Source organism: Malania oleifera, chromosome 2 (assembly GCF_029873635.1).
Source record: "Malania oleifera isolate guangnan ecotype guangnan chromosome 2, ASM2987363v1, whole genome shotgun sequence".
Taxonomy (NCBI): domain Eukaryota; kingdom Viridiplantae; phylum Streptophyta; class Magnoliopsida; order Santalales; family Ximeniaceae; genus Malania; species Malania oleifera.
Window position 1 is genome coordinate 113,527,191 of NC_080418.1, and position 20,193 is coordinate 113,547,383.

At 37.3% G+C, this 20,193-nt stretch overlaps 1 protein-coding gene across 1 annotated transcript in view; it reads right to left on the reverse strand.

The window, feature by feature from the left end:
• The window catches only part of LOC131148812 (DNA repair protein RAD16), a 64,980-nt gene that overhangs the window by 31,710 nt on the left and 13,077 nt on the right, over nt 1-20,193 (reverse strand). The window contains exons 4-8 of the mRNA XM_058098738.1: nt 19,452-19,574; nt 19,296-19,369; nt 16,535-16,598; nt 16,289-16,435; nt 16,108-16,193 (exon numbers count right to left, since the gene is read on the reverse strand). Coding sequence (XP_057954721.1) covers nt 16,108-16,193; nt 16,289-16,435; nt 16,535-16,598; nt 19,296-19,369; nt 19,452-19,574 — 494 coding nt within the window. The remainder of the gene's footprint in view (nt 1-16,107; nt 16,194-16,288; nt 16,436-16,534; nt 16,599-19,295; nt 19,370-19,451; nt 19,575-20,193) is intronic.

Below are 20,193 nucleotides of genomic sequence, written 5' to 3' on the forward strand. Positions count from 1 at the left end.
CACTAGCTGTAGGTGGGATTTCATTGGGGGGAAGATCAGAAGTGCCTGTGGGTGACTACGGTGTTGGTTTTGACAAATCTATAGTGGATCTGATGTTCTCAAACTGGCAGCGTTGCCCGGAAAATTCCAGCGACCGATCTGACTTTTTGCTGCTGCTGGCTTTTTTTCTAGGGTTATAGTATCGCTGAAAAATATTCTATGATGATAGACATGCAGCCGATTATAGGTTTCAGGCTTCGTTTGATGGTGGTGGTAACAATTAAGGTTTAGGTTTCAAAATCATGCTCTAATACCATGTTGAATAATTGGATAAAATGAAAGACCTAAACTCAATGATAGGTCTCTCCCTCTATTTATAATATATGTCAAGTACAATTGGAATGACCATTATGCCCTTACTAACTTACACTTATCACAAATCAAACTCTAACAATTAATAATAATGCTAAATGACTAAATAACCATTAACAATTACGATGGACCAGCCCCATATGAATGCTTTACAATAAATCTCTTATTCAAGAGAGTAGTTACGCCTTGGTCAACACATTTATGCTTCACAATAAATCTTTTTTTTTTTTTTTTTGTGTTGGAAAAAAGAAAACTAAAGAGAATGTTAACCTTAAGGGTAGTTGATCTACATCCCTAATTTGAGGGAGAGTTAATTTAATTCCCTTGATTTGAGAGGGAGTTATTTTTGAGGGGGCGTATATACAGGTGCATTTTTGGGTCTTTGTGAAGTGTGTCAAAAAGCAGAACAACATAAATGCTATTGTATTCCATCTCTTCCCAATAGTGAAGTTCTCTTGCCATCTTCGCCTATGGAGTAGGCTATGAGCCCCCAACCATGTAAATCTTGTGTCTATTTTCTTGCATTGTTCTTTTATTATTCACTTATTTCCTCAATTGTCACACTTATCTATCCTAACAATATCCAAAATAGCTATAACAAGCACCAAAAGTCTTAATAAAAGAAAAACAAGATATGACTCCAATGACATTAAAGGGGATGAAGGAAAACCCTCTGGCTATTCCAAGAACCATATAACAGCACTAGTAGCACCAATTAAAGCAAGCTATGCAAGTGCTAGATTGGTGCTAAGAAGTTATTTGTATCCAAGGAGTTTGACATGAATAGGACTACGGGCAATAAAAGGATGTTATATTTCTGTTTTCTTTTTCTTTTTTTTTTTTGGGAAAGAAAGTAAGAATCTTATTAATAGCCAAAAGGGGAATTACAAGTATAAGGACAAACGTATAGTTAGAAGAATGAATCATATCTACAAAAAAGCAAAATTTTCTGATTCTGAAACACTTAGCTTTGATGTCTTGTATGTTTCACTGGGAGATTTGACCTATGTTCGATTTTACAAATTCATAGAGGAGTTTGTTTCTTGCATTCCATGTACGATAAATGGTGGAGCACCATGTGAGCTTCTATGTTTAACCTAGTGGGGAATCATCAATGTGACTTAGTCAATTTAAGGTGACATCCTAGTCAAGAAGGGAAGCAAGGCAATTAAAAGGAGGTTGGACCTTGCTGATGATCAACTTAGCAGCAAGGCGTGAAGAAGAGATGTTTGCAATTTTCTAAAGAGGGAGTTGTGGATCCTTTAAAGAGCCTTGCCCATGAAGCCGGATTTTCTAGAGTGACCAATCTGTCTTGAAGGGCAAGCCAAGCTATGAAAGCTTGTTTAGAGATGTGGATGATTTTATGCCATGGGGGACTAAGGTTGCGGCTATGCATGGAGTCCAATGTGGATTTGTTGGAGAAATTTTTCAGATGGGATCAGTGACCAGATAAAGGCATCATCCTTGGAGGAATAGGATTCACTATTGTTGTTTCTCTTTATTTGCAGCGCTTTTGTAGATAGTCTTCTTAGCCATACACATCTGTTGTTTACAAGGATATTTCCATCACCTTCACTTTATTAAAAGACCCAGTTCAGAGATGATCTGATGGCCAAAATGTTCAATCAATGAACAGTTGGGATGCCAATTACCTAGATAGAGGTGGAGTTTCCTTTCCCTATAATATGCTTGATGTTGGAGTAAGCAAAGTGAAAGTCAAGGTGTTATCCCAAGAGGGCGGGTGAATTGGGTTTATAAAAATTCTTTTATGTGTTATTACAAATTTTCAACCTTTTGTAAACTTAAACAAACACACAAGAATGACTTAATTTTAAATCAACCACAATCCAAACACAAGCCAAACACCAATCACAAACCAAGCAATGATCAATCAACCAATCACAATACTTAACCAAATTGTGAAAGCTTGCAGCACTTTCTTCTTTCGGCGTTTTGCCAAATTTCAACTTGTAGCCCAGTATGAATGAATTTTTAAGCGCTCCTTTTAATCAAGATTTCCACAAGCGGTTAATCAACATACTCCCTTTAAGGTTTCCGCAAAAGATTAACAAACGTACTTTCTCAAATTAAAAAGGTCTTCTCAATCTCAGTTTTTCAGCAAACCTGCACTTTGAACAATTTGTATATGCGGAAATTTAAATAGAAAAGGGTAGAGAGAGAGACCGAAATTTTTTATAAGGTTCGGCTTATCCCCAGCCTACGTCCTCGCCTTAGCCAAGACCACCTAAGGATTCCACTAACTCGTTCCTTTTCGGGCGGAACAAACCGATTACAACCCTTCTTTAGGGTGGAGCCCCCTCTCCAAGCAACCCCACGCTCGGTTACAATGATTCAATCACCTGAACCGTCAAGAAACAAGAAACAAGAAATAATTTCTTTTGTACAAAGAATGCTCTCAGATAGAGCTTTAGTACAATTGAAATCACTACATACTTCAATAACAAATATCAAACGAAATAGTATTGAAGCTCAAGAACAATATCACCGGAATACTTCTCTAGATGGAAATCAGTATTTCATATTGTAGAGCTCAGAGAAGAATGATCAGCACTTCAAAATTTCAGTAATTCTCAGTTTGCAAGAGTGAGCTTTGAGAGAACTAGAGAGTTTTCATCTTAAGAGCAGATTTTCAATTGCTTGGTATATGTTTGATTCATGAAAACATGTATTTATAAGCTCAAAAAGAAACTTAATTTTGAATTTTAAAACTTTTAAAAAATATAGCCGTTAACAGTGTTCAGGCACCTGAAGTCTCGAGGTCAGTCGCCTGAAGTTCTTTAAAATTGAAATTTTTTAACTAAAAACAAGGTCAGGCGCCTGAGGTGACAAGGGTCGGTTTCCTGAGGGTACACTACCTCTTCAGAAATTCATCAGGGAATTCTTCAGGTGCCTGAACTTATTCTTCAATAGCCTGGGGAAAATCTTCAAGCACCTGAGCTTACACTTCAATCGCCTGAATAGACAAATTTTCTGTTTTTTAGGTTATTTTTCGAAAACACTTGGCTCTCTTGCTTTGTTACTTTATAAAAACATTTTTTAGGGTTTTTAAAACAAGGTCTCTAAGTCCAAGACAAAACCTAATGAGTTTCAAAACATTTCCACATGATATTCTATATGAAGTACTTACATAATTCATCCTAAAACCTTAAACACTCTAAGCTTTGAAGTCTTCATATGAGTTTTTGCTTTGAGTCCTCTAAGACTTGAGCTTGAGTCAACTTTAGGTTTCCCAATGCTTTGAATCATTTTGGTCCACTTGAGCTTCCTTTGGATCACTTTGAAGATAAGTGTGGCTTTATGGTCCTTGGTGATCTTGAACTTGCAATTCTTTTGATCTTTTAACCTTGTTAATTAAGCATTCCTGAAACATCATTACTTAACAACACATGTTAAATCAACTTTCATTTGTTACCATCAAAACGAGATTTGAAAGTCATGTTATGCCAACACAAAGGGTCTAGATTTGAGGATTTTCTTCCAAATCCATATACTGGCATAGGGCATTTTGATTGGCCAAAGTTTGTTACTTCTAGCTTATCAGTGTCGACCCAATTAATCCAAAGGAAATATTTAGAAGCATAGAGAAGCCATATTAGCTTGATGGCAGCTAGGTCACTAAATTCTGGCAACATCTTGAGCCCCAAACCAACCTCTTCTTTATGTTTGCATTCATTCTTCCATTTTACCTTGCATCCTTGTAAGTACCAGTCATTTCCTTTCCAAAGAGAGGATTTCAATCTCTTTTCCATCTCATTCATGATAGATTTTTTTAGGAATAGGGTAGTTGCCTAGTATCCAAGTACGGCTAGTAGGAGAGATTCAATAAGTTGGAGCCTGCCTACATATGAAAGATATTTGTTTGTTTAGGAGAAGATTCTATCTAAGATCTTCTCAATAAGCTAATCAAGTCTCGCCTGCAGATTTTTGTTGTTACAAGTGGTAGGCCTACGTATCTAACACGTAGTTGGCCTAGTGGGATGCAAGTTTGCTTGAGATTTTCTGTTTGATGGAGTTTTATATGCCAAAGCAGAAAAGCTCAGATTTTTGTGGATTGCATCAAAGATCACATTCTAGATAGAATATTTCTAAAGTTAGCTTATAATAATAGCCAAGTCCATGCCTCTTTTGCAAAAATTAGAACTTCATCAGAAAAGCATATATTTGTGAGGTTAAGCTTGCTGCATTTGGTATGAGATGGCATTTTGCCTCTAGTGGATGTCTATGGGATTAGTCTAGTTAGGACTTCCATCATCATCACAAAAGGTAAAAGGAGATGGAATGCCCTCGCCTAATACCTTTTTTGCCCTATGAAGAAGGCCCCCTTGTAAGAACCATTTAATATAATTGAGGATCTCATTGTAGAGATGCACTCATTGATCCATTGTATGATGTTAATTGGAATGTCCATGGATTTAGGAGCTTACTGATGAAGGCCTAGTGCACTGAGTTAAAAGCTTTCACAAGGTCAACATTGAGTCCAAGCCTTGGGGATGTAGAATTTGAATGGTAGTAATGCATCAAATCTTGTGTCATCAGTATATTATCTTGGATGGATCTACCTTGAGGGATGTCTGGTTTGGGCTAATGAAAGAAGCAATGCATTTCTGAATTCTATTTGCTAGAATCTTGGAAATGCATTTGTAGATGAAGTTGCAGCAAGAAATTGTCCTTGAGCCTTTAGCATAGACTGGGTTGTTCTTTTTTGGAATAAGGGCCAGAGCAGTGGCATTGACTTGTTTGAGGAGAGTTGAACTTTGGAAGAAGGATAAAATGGCTTTTGAGTTTTGAGACATCCTCACCAATGATATTCCAGGAGGACTTGAAAATGTTGCCATTAAAGTCATCTGGTTTGGGAGCTTTGGTGTCAGAGAGAGAGAATACAGCAGCTTTAATCTCATCTTTATCCACCATTTCACTTAGGATAAACCTTTCATCCTGATTCCAAAAAAAGTTGAGCATATTAAATAGGAAGGTTGGGTTGCATGAGATGATACTGTCATTATTTTTAACAAGAAGGTTTAGGTAGTAAACTTGCAGTTGGCGAGTTTGTCTTTCACCACCATTGAAAAGAAATTATTGTTTCGGTCACCCAACTTTAGCTAGTCTGTCTTTGCCTTTTGTTGGAGAATATTTTCCTCTGCTTTAAGTAGGGAGAGTAGAGTAAGTTTTCAGTGTGCTCACTGACACTGGCAGGACTTGTAATACCTGAAAGCATTTCACACTAGGCTTTGGAGAGAGCTTCCCTAGCTTGGGAGATTTTTCCACTTAAATGTGCATACTGCTGTGAATGGAACTCCTTGAGGGTCTGTTTGAGAAGTTTGAGTTTGGTGCAAAGAGAATATGTGGGAGTGCCATTTACTTTAATATTCCATGATTTTGCAATAATCTTAGAAAAGCCTGCATATTGCGTCCAACAATTAAGGGATTTGAAGCCTATCGTGGGGTTGAAAATTAACTTTTTTGTGCCAATGCGGAGATGTCAGGGCAGTGGTCTAGAAGGCTTGGAGGATTAAAAGTTGCAGAGAGCCTTAGGAAGATTAACGAGTGCTCCACCAGTATAAGAATTCCATCAAGTTTATGAGCAATGAAATTGTCAGTCCTTTTGTTAGACCCGGTGAAGAAGGAACCACTGTAAGTGATGTCTTCAGGTTTAGTGGTATGTAAAAACTCCTTGAAATCAAGCATTACCTGCAAAGAGAAATCACTAATAGGATTACTGCTTTCTGTGACACTTCATAGTGTTGAGGTCTCATACGACAAACCAGAAGGGATGCCCTGCAAGTGATAGGCAGACCCAATCAAATCTGCCCAAAGCTTTCTTCTTTCTAGGAAAATATTTGGAGCATGGATAAAGGTGAACCAACAGAGTTTCTTTTCAAGTTTTACCTTAATGGAGATCAGATGAGTGATTACCTCAACCAGCTTGAAGATTTTTAGATTCAGCACAAAACAAACTCTGCCAGTGTTATTATTTTTGGGGTAGTTATGGATGAACAACCAGTATCTCTGAAGGTCTGTTGTGACTGTCAAAATTCTCAGCTTTGATTCTAGTCCCAAAGATTCCTAGCATCTGCAACTTCCTTATTCTGATGAAGTTTTTTATTTTCTTTTTGATTAATAGGGTCATTTAATCCCCTAAGAATCCAGCTACAGATGTTGAAATTCATGTAAGGAGGTCTAGTTTTTGTCTTCGGGTTACCCTCCTATGGAGCTGATTGAGGCTGAAGTACTGATTGATCCAAGAAAGACACTAGGCCATGAGGCTACCTATCTATTTTGCTTCTTGGTACCTGATGGTTTGGCTTTCATGATGCCACAGGATGGTCCTTGGGAGTTGAGTCTCCATTAGGTGTAATAACAGTTTCTTTCCCTTTGGCCATATAATTTGTATCCTTTGTTGAGGGGGATGTTCAGGGCATGCCGTCTCTGCAGAGTGATCAATAAGGATTTGCTCCAGTGGTATGGCAAAGCGTTTGTCAAAAGAGTTTGCCTGAATGAGAGGTTCTGCAGTAGCACTAGTAGGAGCCTTGGTTTCCTCAGAGACTTCTGAGGGAACTGTTGATGCATTAGATTCCAGAGATGGTTTCAAGGGTGTTAGGATGCTGCACATAACCAGCAATGTGGGGATGGGGTTTGCAGAAATAACATTATCCAGTTTTTTTATCCATACTTCCTTGGCTGAGCATAGCTTGGAGGTGTGCCCCAAGGTGTAACAGTTTGAGCATTGACAGGTTTCTAAGCATAATCAAGGTCCATGGTAAGAGTTCACCCATTTGGACGTTTTTAGTCCACAATGAATGGAAGGTCTTTTTTTATGTCTATTTCAATGCAAATACAAAGAAAGTGAAGGTTTTCATTTGCTTCGTGAAAGAGTCAATGTACAGATGGGTCCCAAGTTGCAACTACACAGGCAATGTAACTTAAGCCTTCTGTAGTCCAATACACAAAAGGGATGTTGGAGAATTTAACTCAGACGAGAATTTTGTCAGGCTTGAAGGTAGGAAAGCTCAATAGATGAAACAATGGGATGCTTCACATGAAACAATGTCCGTTGTCTCGATTACTTGTCTGATAGTCATAAATTTGAAAAGGAAATTGCCAGAGGAGAGCGTGACAATGTCAATATCACCAGCTTTTTTCCATAGCTTGTCTATTGCATTTCAAAGGTGAGCATAGGGAGGGGGGTTTCCCTAGAAACCTGCCGGTGAGGGTGACCACAGCCCATAGGGAGGGGGGTTTCCCTAGAAACCTACCAATGAGGGTAACCGCAGCCCATTTTTCAGTTCCAATCTTGCAAAGGTAGTAGGAGGGTTGATTAGAATCTTACCATTGTGTATTTTGGGTTTGTCATACTAGCTCTGGTTCAAAAAGTTGTTAAGACAAAAAGAAATTGATAAAAAATATGGCAAAATGAAAAAACAAATACAGGAAATCTTGAAAAATATAAAGAAGCAAGAAAAATGCAAAAAAGACTATTAGTGAAGCTAAAGATAGAGCTTATATATACTAAACTAGATACCAAAAAAAAAAAGAGAGAGAGAAAAAGACATCGATAAACTTGCTCGAGCTAGAAAAAGAAAATGCAAAGATTTAGTTGATGTAAAATGTATAAAGGATGAGAATGATAATGCCTTCATTAGAGAAGAAAACAGAAAAGAGACGTGGCAAAGATACTTTGAGAAGTTGTTTGATGAAAACCAAAATGAAAGATTGAACTTTGAAGTGGCAAAGGAAGAGAAAACTAAAAATAGGAGATTTATTCACAAAATTAAAGCATTTGAAGTTAAAAATGGCATTAAAAAAGATGAAAAGTATGAAATTTATAGGACCAGATAAAATACCAATTGAAGTTTGGAAATGTTTAAAGGATATAGGAATTATTTGGTTAACTAATCTATTCAACACTATTATAAAAACCAAGAAAATGACAAAAGAATGGAGGAAAAGTGTGTTAGTACCTTTGTACAAATAAAGGTGATATTCAAAATTATAATAACTATAGTGGAATTAAGATTATAAGTCATACGATGAAATTACAAGAAAGGATAATTGAACATAAAATAAGATTAGAAACAAAGATTTCAGAAAATCATTTTGGTTTTATATCTAGGAGATCAACAACAAAAACTATTTACGTTTTAAGAAGTTTAATGAAAAAGTTTATGGAAAAGAAAAGGAACTTGCATATGGTTTTTATTGACCTAGAGAAAGTTTATGATAGAGTACCTATTAATTTCAGTTTGAATGCCCTTCCCATCAGGTTTGCATTCATTATATAGAAGAGACTTACATGGTTGTTGACTGATTTTCAGCACTTAAATGCTGCCAGACTTAGCAACATTTACAACCTAATCAGCATTATTTACAGCCTAATTGCCTGAATTATCTCCATTAACATCCCCCCTCAAATTGATGCTAGTAAATCAAGAAGCATCAATTTGTCAACCAAGAACTGATGTCAATGCCGAGAAAGAGCTTTAGTGAATGTCTATAGTTTGACGTTCGGTGGAAATGTGAGGAAGAGTAATCACTCGTTTTTCAAAGAATTCACATATGGAATGGCAATAGACTTTGATATGTTTCGTACGCTCATGGAAGACAGGATTAGCGGCTATCTGAATAGCACTAGTATTATCAGCATCAAGGGGAGTGGAATGAAGCTGGGAAAAACCAAGTTCACCCAACAACCCATGAAGCCATGTGATCTCAAAGCATGCGGAAGACATAGCACGATACTCAGACTCAGTGGAGGACTTGGAAACTCTATCTTGCTTCTTACTCTTCCAAGAGATGAGTGCAATGCCTAAGAACATGCACCAGCCAATAATAGAGCGACGAGTATCCGCACATCCGACCCAATAAGCATCACTATACCCCACCAAATTTAAGAAAGATTCCTTAGGAAAGAACAACTCGTGTGTAGAGGTGCCCTTCGGACATCGAATAATGCGACGAACAGCGGCTAAATGAAGATGTCGGGGAGCTTGCATAAATTGACTGACTTGCTGCATAGCAAAAGAAATATGAGGACCAGTAATCGTTAAGTAGTTCAAACTCCCAACAAGCTGCCGATACAAGGATGGATCTGATAGAAACCCGCCTTCCTCTTGACAAAGCTTAAGATTTACCTCCAAGGGAGTAAGAACAAGTTTTATCCGATTGGAGACCAGCCAATGAAATCACTTCCTGCGTGTATTTGTGTTAGTGTAATAACATACCAATCGAAGTAAGCTGCACCTTAAGGCCAAGGAAGTACTGCAGGAGACCAGAATCTTTCATGTGAAAAGAGGCCTTGAGATGCTGTTGTAATTGCTTAATAAACTCAACATCAGAGCCAGTAATTACAAAGTCATCAACATATACCAGAAGCAATACAATTCCTCCAAAAGTTTTGCAAAGAAAAAAAGAGGAATCAAACTAACTCTGAGTAAAATGAAAAGCAAGCAGGATAGAGCGAAATTTATCAAACCATGCAGGCGGGAGCCTATTTCAGTCCATAAAAGGATCAGCGCAGCCAACAAACCTCTAAGGAAGGTGCAGCAAACATGCCGGGAGGTGGAGATATAGATTTCTTCCTTCTAATCCCCATGTAGAAAAGCATTCTTCACATCAATCTGCCGGAGAGACCACCCTTGCGACACAGCAAGTGCCAAGATAATCTGCACAGTAGTCATTTTGGCAACAGGTGGAAAGGTCTCTTCATAATCAAAACCATACTCCTGCCGGTTCCCAAGAGCCACGAGACGGGCCTTATGTTTGTCTAGTGACCCATCAGGCCAAAACTTGACTGAGCACACCCATTTACAACCAATAGGTTTGACACCAGAGGAACAAGTAACAAGATCCCAAGTGTGATTATCTTGAAAAGCTTGGATTTCTTCTTGCATGGCCTGCTGCCAACATGCTTGGGTGGCTTCCTAGGTATATGGGTGAGGAACAGAAACAGTATCGAGAGTGGCAATAAGCGAGGTATAAGGAAAACCATACCTATCAGGTGGATGTGTAACCCGGGTAGAGCGTTGAGGAACCGCAGAATTAGATGATGGATCAATGTCTAGAAGGGGCGTTGAAGGAGGAGTATGTCAATGATACACCACACCTGGTTTAAATCGCTCAATAGAAGAAGACACGTCATCAAAGGCAGGAAGAAGAATAATAGGAGTATCAGAATTCAGAAATAACCTAAGATTGAAAGAAATATTGATTTTTGAAGAAAATCACATTCCGGGAGATCCGAAATTTGCTTGCATGAGCATCATAACAAAAAAATCCTTTTTGAGTTTGACTATATTCCATAAAGGCACACGTGACAGACTGGGCAACAAGCTTGTGACGCTCAACAAGTGGTAGATGAACAAAACAAACACACCCAAAAGTATGAAAGGATTGATACTCAGGAAATATGCCAAATAAAAAATTAATTTAGAGGGGCAATAAGCAAACGATTGATCAAATAGACAGCAATAGATAAAGCTTCTACCTAGAACTTAAAAGGTACAGAAGAATCAATCAAGAAAGTACGAACGACATCTAAGAGATGATGATTCTTACGCTCAGCGACTCCATTTTGTTGAAGGGTATAAGGACAAGAATGCTGGGAAATGATCCCCTTTTGCTGAAGAAAAGTCTAAAAAATAATGAGACATGTACCCCCCCCCCTGAGTCAGAGCATAAAGTTTTGATACAAAAACTGAACTATGTCTCGACAAACGCAACAAATTTCTAAAAGACAGAAAACATGTCAACTTTAGAGCGGAGAAAATATATCCAAGTGAATCGACTATAATCATCAATAAACTTCACAAAATAACGATAGTGACCATGAGAAATAACAGGACTCACACCCCAAACATCAGTATGCACAATCTCAAAGCAATTAAAAGCACGACTACCATGCGCAGGAAAAGGTAAAGTTTTACTTTTACCAAGATGACAAGTAGCACAATCAAAAGATACAAGAGAAGAAGAAAAGGAATCTTTATTGCCCAAAAAACCATGTTTCATACGATGAGCCAAGACAACAGAATTAGGATGACCCAATTTCATATGCCAAACTTCATTATTATTGGCAGTAGTCGTACAAGCAAGAGAAACAACATTAGGAATAGAAAACTGCAAAGGGAATAAACGTCCTACTTTAGGCCCCTTCGTGATCACCGTCCCCGACACTCGATCCTGCACAAGACAACCACCACGAGAAAAATGAACATCACAGTTATTATCTACCACTTGTCCAACAAAAATCAAATTGATAGACAATCCAGGAGCGACAAAAACATCGCGAAATTAAGAACCCAAATTACCAACAGCAGTAATTGGACGAGTACTGCCATCAGCAATCTGAATATTTTGCGTGCCTCAATACTTACGAACACCATGGAGACTCATCATATTACCAATCATATGATTAGAAGGGCCCGAATCAACAATGCAAGAAGTTGAGTTAGTAGTTGTACCTTGCGGGCCTAAGGCGGTAAAAGCAGACACAATCATCTGTTGGACCATTGCTGGTATGAGAACAAACGAGTCAGAGCTTACAGTGGGTGGCGCATAAGAAAAAGAGGATAGAATAGCAACCTGAAAAGCTTAGGATTGGAGATTTTGAGGCCGCACTCAACAATCTTTGATGATATGGCCTTCTTTCTTGCAGTACTTACAAACTTTCTTAGGACGGCCACGAGCAATATGACCAAACTCCTCGCAACTGAAACACTACAATTTGTTCCTCCCTCTCCCTTGTGCTGCATATACTACAATTACAACCTCAAAAAATACCTTCTCAGAAGTCATACCCATCTAAGTGGATAACTGTTGTTCTTCACGCAATAAATCTCCTAAACAAATATCCAAAGAAGGAACCGGATTACGGTTCAATAAACTGGCTCGAACAGGCTCAAATTCAGGTCGAACTTTCATAAAAAACTAATCGCGTTGACTCTCAACATGAACCGCTTGAAGAACCGCAAGCGCCATAGAGGGAACCTTAGCATGAACAATAGCAGAATACTCGCTCCAAAGATTAATAAAACTAGAATAAAATTGTTCAATTGGTAAATTACCTTAACTGTAATTACTAATTTCCAACTCCAACTGGAACTTTCGAGCACTGTGATCTTGGTGGTAAATACGGTGGAGATAATCCCACATAGCCTGAGCAGTAGTAAAACTGCAAAGATTGGTCAAAAGGTGAGACTCAATCGTCCACAACAGCCAAGAGATCACCTTAGCATCCTTGACCTCCCTTTGTGCAAATTCCTTTTCATCAGTGGAAATTTGAGCAAAACTATCAATATGATTTGATAATTCGTTCCCTTTCAAAAACATTTTAAATTGGAATTCCCACGTAGAGAAATTATTTCCAGTAAATCAAACAATAGTCTTTTCAATAGACATGATGAAAGGCACTAAAAAAAAATAAGTCCAAGCAGTCAACCAAATAAACAGCAAGCCTAACTCAAATCAAGTCTAAATCCAAATAATAAGAGGCGCACAGACACAACCAGATTACAGCAGAAATAAAAAAACCCAGATCAAACACGAAAACCTAACTTGAAATGCCTGCCCTGTGTGAAAAACGACACAACAGAGGAAGAAACACAGCACCTTCGTCGATCACACCAGGAGTCGTCGAAGCTGCTGACCACCACAGAAACGACCGACAGCCGCAAAGATGCGTAGCCACCACAAGAAAAACACCGAGATGAGTAGCCCGCAACAAAGGACAGCGTGCGCAACTAAAAAAAAATTTCGGCAGCCCCAAACAAAACTCAAAACCACCAAAGTGGACACCATAGAGAAGGCCAACGCCCACGAAAAGCAAGAAAGAACTTGCTAAAACCGAGAGAAAAAAAAAACAGCGATGAGAATCGCACCCAGTGATTTAAGACCAAAACCACGTAATCAAAAGAGGGGCTCTAATACCATGTTAATTTTGGTCTAAATGCCTTTTCCATCAGGTTTGCTTTCATTATATAGAAGAGATTTACATCGTTGTTGCCTGATTTTCAGCACTTAAATGCTGCCAGATTTTCAGCATTATTTACAGCCTAATTGCCTGAATTTTCTCCATTAACAGTACCTAGGGAAGTTTTTTGGTGGGTTTTAAAAAAGAAGGGAGTTTACAATAGATACGAAGGTCATTAAGGAAATGTATGATAGAGTAGTGACTAGCATTAGGACTATAGGAAGAGAATCTAGAGATTTTCCAATCACAAAAGGTGTACATCAAGGTTCTACTTTGAGTCTTTATCTTTTTACTTTAGTAATTGATGAACTAACTAGGAACATTTAAAATGAGATCTCTTGGTGTATGTTGTTTGCATATGATATCGTGTTGATTGATGATAGTCGGAGCAGAGTGGAATCTACGCTAGAACTTTGGTGAGCCACATTAGAGTCTAAAGGGTTTAGGATAAGTAGGAATAAGACAAAATATATAAAATGTAATTCCAGTAATATGAGGAGTAGCAATAGAGAGAAGTTTAAACTTGATAATCAAGATATTAATAGCACAGATAGATTAGATATCTTGGACCTATTATACAAGCTGAAGGGGAAATTGAAGATGTAGTGCATAAAATTAAAACAGGTTGGATAAAATGGAGTGCGACATGTGTGTTGCGTGATCATAGAATACTCTTAAAATTAAAAGAAAAGTTTTATAAGACGGCTACAAGGCCCGTTATGCTTTATGATTCAGAATGTTGGGCAGCTAAGAAATAACATGTACAAAACATAAAAGTTGTTGAGATGCAAATGTTAAGGTGGATGAGTGGTTTAACATTAAAAGATAAAGTAAGAAATGTGCATATACTTAATAATTCAGGCATAGCACCACTTCAAAACAAGATGAGGGGCGGCTTAGATAGTTTGGACATTTGATACTTAGGCTTAGTAAAGCACATGTGAGGAGGAGTGAGTTAGTTATTATTTCTGACATGAAAAGGGGTAGGGATAGGCCTAAAATAACTTGGAATGAAGTAGTGAGGAAGGATTTAACAGCCCTTAATCAAATAGAGGAAGATGCTCTTGATCAGGTGAGCTGGCGGAATAGGGATCATGTAGTTGACCCCACCTAGTGGGACTTAAGGCTTGTTGTTGTTGTTGTTGTACACTAGCTCTGGTTCACAAACTCTACCAGATTTGAAGAGACTAGTCCAGTCCACGCCAAGAAGGAGGATTTGTTATGGGTGCATCATTTGCAGACTAGCTCACCAAATCATCTAGGTTAATACCTGAAAATAGTACCTTTACTTGTAGAAGCTTCTAGGTTGTTAGCCATTACAGAGTATTAAGGATTGATGCAAAGAAAGTAGAATCAACTGAAGGAGGGAAACATGGTGTACATTAGTTCATGTGTACTAACATGCGCTGAGAGGTTCCTGCCTGACTCCCCCTTTTCTGATGTTATACTTCTTTAACACAGCTTGTTTTGATTTCTTTGACTACTTGGGAAATAAAATATTCATTTGTTTACCAGCTTCAAGCTCAAGATCTTTTGATGCATTTTGGAAATCAAAATATCGACACACAGATATTGGTCCTATTGAGGATATGTTAAGAAGTATCTGATATGTATCTAGATGTACCAAGGAGCATTGGTATCTTATCCTTCATATGATACATGCACGACACAAATACAACCATCAGCTAAAAATATTTTTGCTTATTCTCAAAAAAAGAAAAAGAAAAAAAGAGAAAAAAAAAAAGATCTACCAAAATTACGTGAACAACACATACTACTTGGAATCTGACTGTTTCACCAATTGAATATTTCAATCTAAATAAAGTATACGTAAAACAGATGGACCTGCTTACTGCAATTCGAACACAATTCAGGCATCATGCCCATAACAATGTCCTCCTTATACAGATCATATTACTGAGAAACAAGAATAGGTAGAAGAAAAAAAATCATAATGGAAAAGGGAAATAAAAAAAAATGTGTCATCCATTGTGGCTTGAATGGAATGAGTCAGTACCAGAAGTAGGCAAAAGAAGGTGTCTGCAATAAAACAAGACAGGAACACAAGGAGCAAAAGAAGTGCAGTAACTATAGAATATTCTTAAAGAAGCAAGCTTAAACAGAGGAGACTTGCAGGATCCAAAATCCAAAGTCTTAACAGATTTCCACAGAATTTTTTGATGGAGGCAGATTGTCAAAAAGTTTAGAATGTTCAAATTCAAAGACCATAATTAGAAATTTTCACGTGTAAAATAAGCAGGACAATATTCAAACACTGCTTCATGAGTTAAAAAATTCTAACCCTAGTTAACTGCTTAACAAAAAATGGGAAAAGAACATGGATTACAAGCAACGGAATGCAAAAAATTGCCAATATATGAATATATTGTTGTTTTTTAATTAGAATTCAACTTAAAAAACTTTTTAAGTTCAATAAATTAATATTTTACTTTTGAATGCTGATTGAGATCATTACAATCCTGAAATTAAAACTGGAAAAGACTAAAATATGTATATATGTTGAAACCCTTAGCTTAGCACAGAGGAAACTTTTATTTTATTAGAAGACAAAATTAAGGATGACTCAAATCTTTGCATTTGGAACACATGAAAAAAAATTACACATGCACGCATGCACACACACACATATACATAAGAAGAAAAAGTTGCAAACCATTTTTTGCCATGGTAACAAAAGCCAATTCTTACACAAGGACACCAGTCAAATACATAAGAAAAAAACAGCAGATAGAAGGACATGCAGTACACACGTATTAAATTGTGCCTGACTTTCATTGTATAATGACATGTAATAATCTTCTTCTTTAATATCCAGGGAATCCCGTCTCAACGAAACCTTCAGGGAAGAAAGAATGAAGAAAAGGGGACCAGTATGAGAAAACTTTAGAGGAAAAAAACATGCACCAAAGGAAGATGATTCAAAAATCTTACAATCGTAGGAGGAAGTGCAAGATCTGCCGCCCTGCCTTTCTTGGTCCGTCTTAGTACTATGTTTTTCAAAATTTTATGCCTTAGCAAAGTCATGGCTCTTTGCCCCACATTTGAATTTCCACATGCTTGTATTGGTGTAGCCACATACTAGGATGGATTGAGGATTAAAAGTTACTACAACATCATAAATGTTTCAGTCCGACAGATGTAATGAAAACAACAATAACAATGAACTGCAAAACTCACCTTATTCCACCAGCAAAAATGCCTCATAGATTTATGAGTGCAGTTTGAACATTCAGTTGATGAACTGTATTCAGGCAAAGAGTTGAAAAAGATACATAAGAAACAATCTTAACAATTAGAAACCAACACAACTATACACCCGAAAAAGTAGTGATAAAAATTAAGGAGAAAGAGGAAGAAAATAAAGACAAAAACAAGCAATTCCAAGAAATTTAATTACTTCACACAAGCAACCAAGTCCAAAGTTCTTTATAACTTCATATTTTGCACTGAAAAGTACAAATTCATAAACAAGCAAAAAGGGAAAAGCGAACACAAATAATTCCATTCAGGACAAAATGGGTCCACAAAACAAGGGAATTGAAAAATAGAATTGCTCCACATTCTAGTTGAATGTTGACTGTGACTAATGTATTAGCAAGAGAACCTCAAAGATCTGACCACACTTTCTTCTGAGTAAATTAATGAAACTGTCTAACTTGAAGGCTGCAAATGTGTCATGGGCCGAACAATTCACGCCTTGCGAAAGCCATGTGGCACTAGTTATTGGTTTATAGAACACTAGCTTAAAGTATACTGCAGTTTCATCACATGAACAAATTCACAACCATCAAATACAAATATAGCGGAAGCCGTAAGCAAATATGAAAGCAAATGACAGTCACATGGTAAACTGTAAAGCAATGCAATTCATTGCTTACACCTCTTTAGCTAAACATGTTTACTAAAGCTAGTGAGTTTTACAATGAATGATGAACACTCACCCTCCCATAAAGAGCTTTCTATGTTATTCTCACTCCGTCACAAGGAAACATCACACTCACTATTTTCACTAAGACATTATCCTACTCAAAGAGCAAAAATACACCAGTATCTAGGAAACACAGACACTTCAAAAGGGTAAGAGTGTTGGTATCCGACACGTACCAAACATGGACACACCCATGACACGGCTGGATACGTGTCTTGACACATGTCAGAAATTATGTTTTTTTTTCATTAAGTTTTTATTCCATATAAGGTGTTCTAATTGATCTAATAAGGCAACCCAGAATCTTTTCAATTACTTTCCAGAAAGTTGCAGTCTTTCTTCTCTCCCTGGGCTTACATACTGGAATACCAGCTCCTGGCTGGGTACTTGGATCTCTATTGCCTTCTAATTTGGCAGCAAATCCTAGTTAGGGCCATCACTGAGAAATTCTTCATTATTAACCCAAAAGTGGCACCAAGGGTTGTATTTCACACCACACATCATATTGAATAGGGGAGCCAGTCTGCATACCAAAGGAAACAAAGAGAAAGAAATCCTCCCACTCCTTACAAATGAATTTTGAAAGTCCCACACTATAGTTCTTTTATTAGGAGCCCACCTAGCCCTAGTATCCCAATACTTAACAACATTCCAGATGACAACTCTTCTCTTTCCCCCATGAATCTTCAAAACATTTCCTGAGGAGAGCTTGATCGAAAAACAAGATCTTTAATTCGAAACCCCACTTTTACAAAAAGTGCATTTAAAGTCTCCCAAATATTCCCATAGAAAAGTTTTTTTCAAACCCTTCTAATTTTGATTTAGGGATAGGAAGGACTGATGAGGGATGAGTTGAATATAACCCAAATTCTTGTTGCACGAAGAGCCTGCTCTCAAGATTCAAACTTTAACTGGCACAGTTCAATTTTAACAGCTCCAAAACATCACTACTATACCAGGAAATGGCAATTTTTGCCATGACAGGGACCCACAATTTGTCCCATAGAAGTAAGAAGCACTTCAGTACAAAAATATAGATAAAAGATATCATAAGTAACCTAAAAAATATAGCCATGTAATGAGACCATTAAAAATGTGACTGAGATACCAACTGACCATGTCAGAAATACATGCATCATAACATACAAATGATCAAATGGTTTTCAACCATCTGACCTTCTGTACTACATTACTGAATTCTGTTTATGAATGTCAAGCAAGGAATGATTTGAGCGAAGTACCATATATTTGATCTAGAAGGGGAGCTTACGCACAACAGTAAGGTTGTCGCCGTGTGACCTGGAGGTCACGAGTTTGAGGCGTGGAAACAGCCTCTTGCAAAAATGCAAGGTAAGGCTGCGTACTATAGACCCATTGTGGTCTGCCCCTACCCCGGGCTCCGCATACGCAGGAGCTTTGTGCACTGGGGTGCCCTTTTTCTTTTTCTTATTTTACCATATATTTGAACTACTTAATTAATACGATTACATCATGCTAATTTTTGGAAGGGAAGCTCTCCTCACAGTATAGACAAGCCATTGCAGTAACCTGGTATGCTCTAAATATTCTGAAACTAGCCAAAAAATTATTGATATTTTCCAGACATTGACAAGTGATTAAAGGCATTACAAAATTATTTTACAAATAAAATAAGAACTTAAAAATGCATCAAAGGGTCCTTTTTGCATTATGAAAAAGGCCAAAAATTTGGCACGCACTTGATTATTTGGGAAAAATTATCAAAAAACGGAGACATAACATAAAGCTTAACTTAGAAGATATTAATTCACAAAAGCGAAAAAGATACATCAGTATCGAGCTCAGGAGTATTCATCTGCGGCTGCATGCAAAATATTTACACTTCAAAGCATCCTATTTTCCCCATATCTGAGGAACTTAAACAGGCCACTAGATGCATGTCATCCTCATCAATCAAGTTAATTAACCAAATTATATAACAGTACAGGGCATACTCATGCAAAACCAGATGCGGCACAAAGTAAATCATACCTATAGTCAAGTTTCCTGCAATCACAATCCTTGCACAAGTAATATGAATATGGAATTATTCGAAGGAAGCGGACCTGTATAAATGAAATTGCACATAAATTAGCCTCATTTGAAAAGGTTAAAAAAAAAATGAGAATAAGCTTGTGAGCCTATTACCAGTGAGTAAAGTTCTCCAACACGATTTTGGAGGGGAGTGCCACTTAAAGCCCATTTATAGGAAGACTCTAAGGCAAGAACAGCTTTGGCAGTGTTACTCCGTCTATCTTTTATGAAATGAGCCTTCATTTCAAAAATAAAATTTATCATTACATTTTCATTATGTGTGTGTGTGTGTGTGTTTTCATGTTGTAGAAATGAAATAAATTGAAGATTACATGAAGAAAATACAGCACTTAAGTTTGAGATGGAAAAGAGAAAAAGAGAAGGGGAGAAAAAACCAGATGGCAGTTCCCCCATAACTTACGTGAGCTCCAGGTCTGCCCTCTTATATATTAATAATAATAATAATAATAATGAAAGATAAAAATAAGCCCCACTCACACTACATATTAAAATAACCTATTCTCTTCTCTATCTAAAAATCACCAAACCCAATATTGTATAACCATTAGACAAGGAAGCTTAAATAAAGCCTTCGTGAAAACATCATGATCCATAAATTTCAAAAGCGAAGTCCTTACAACCATCTTCAACACAACATCCCACATAAAATGACAGTCAACTCCAATATCCTTTCTCGTCCCATGTAATACTAGGCCGCTAGTAAAATAAGCAGCAGTTTGATCATCAAAAAACATATCTATGGATCACCACCAACAATCCCATTTGTGGCATAAGAGACTTCAAACACATAAGCTAACTTAAAATATGAGCCAAAGATTGGTATTGTGCTTCAACA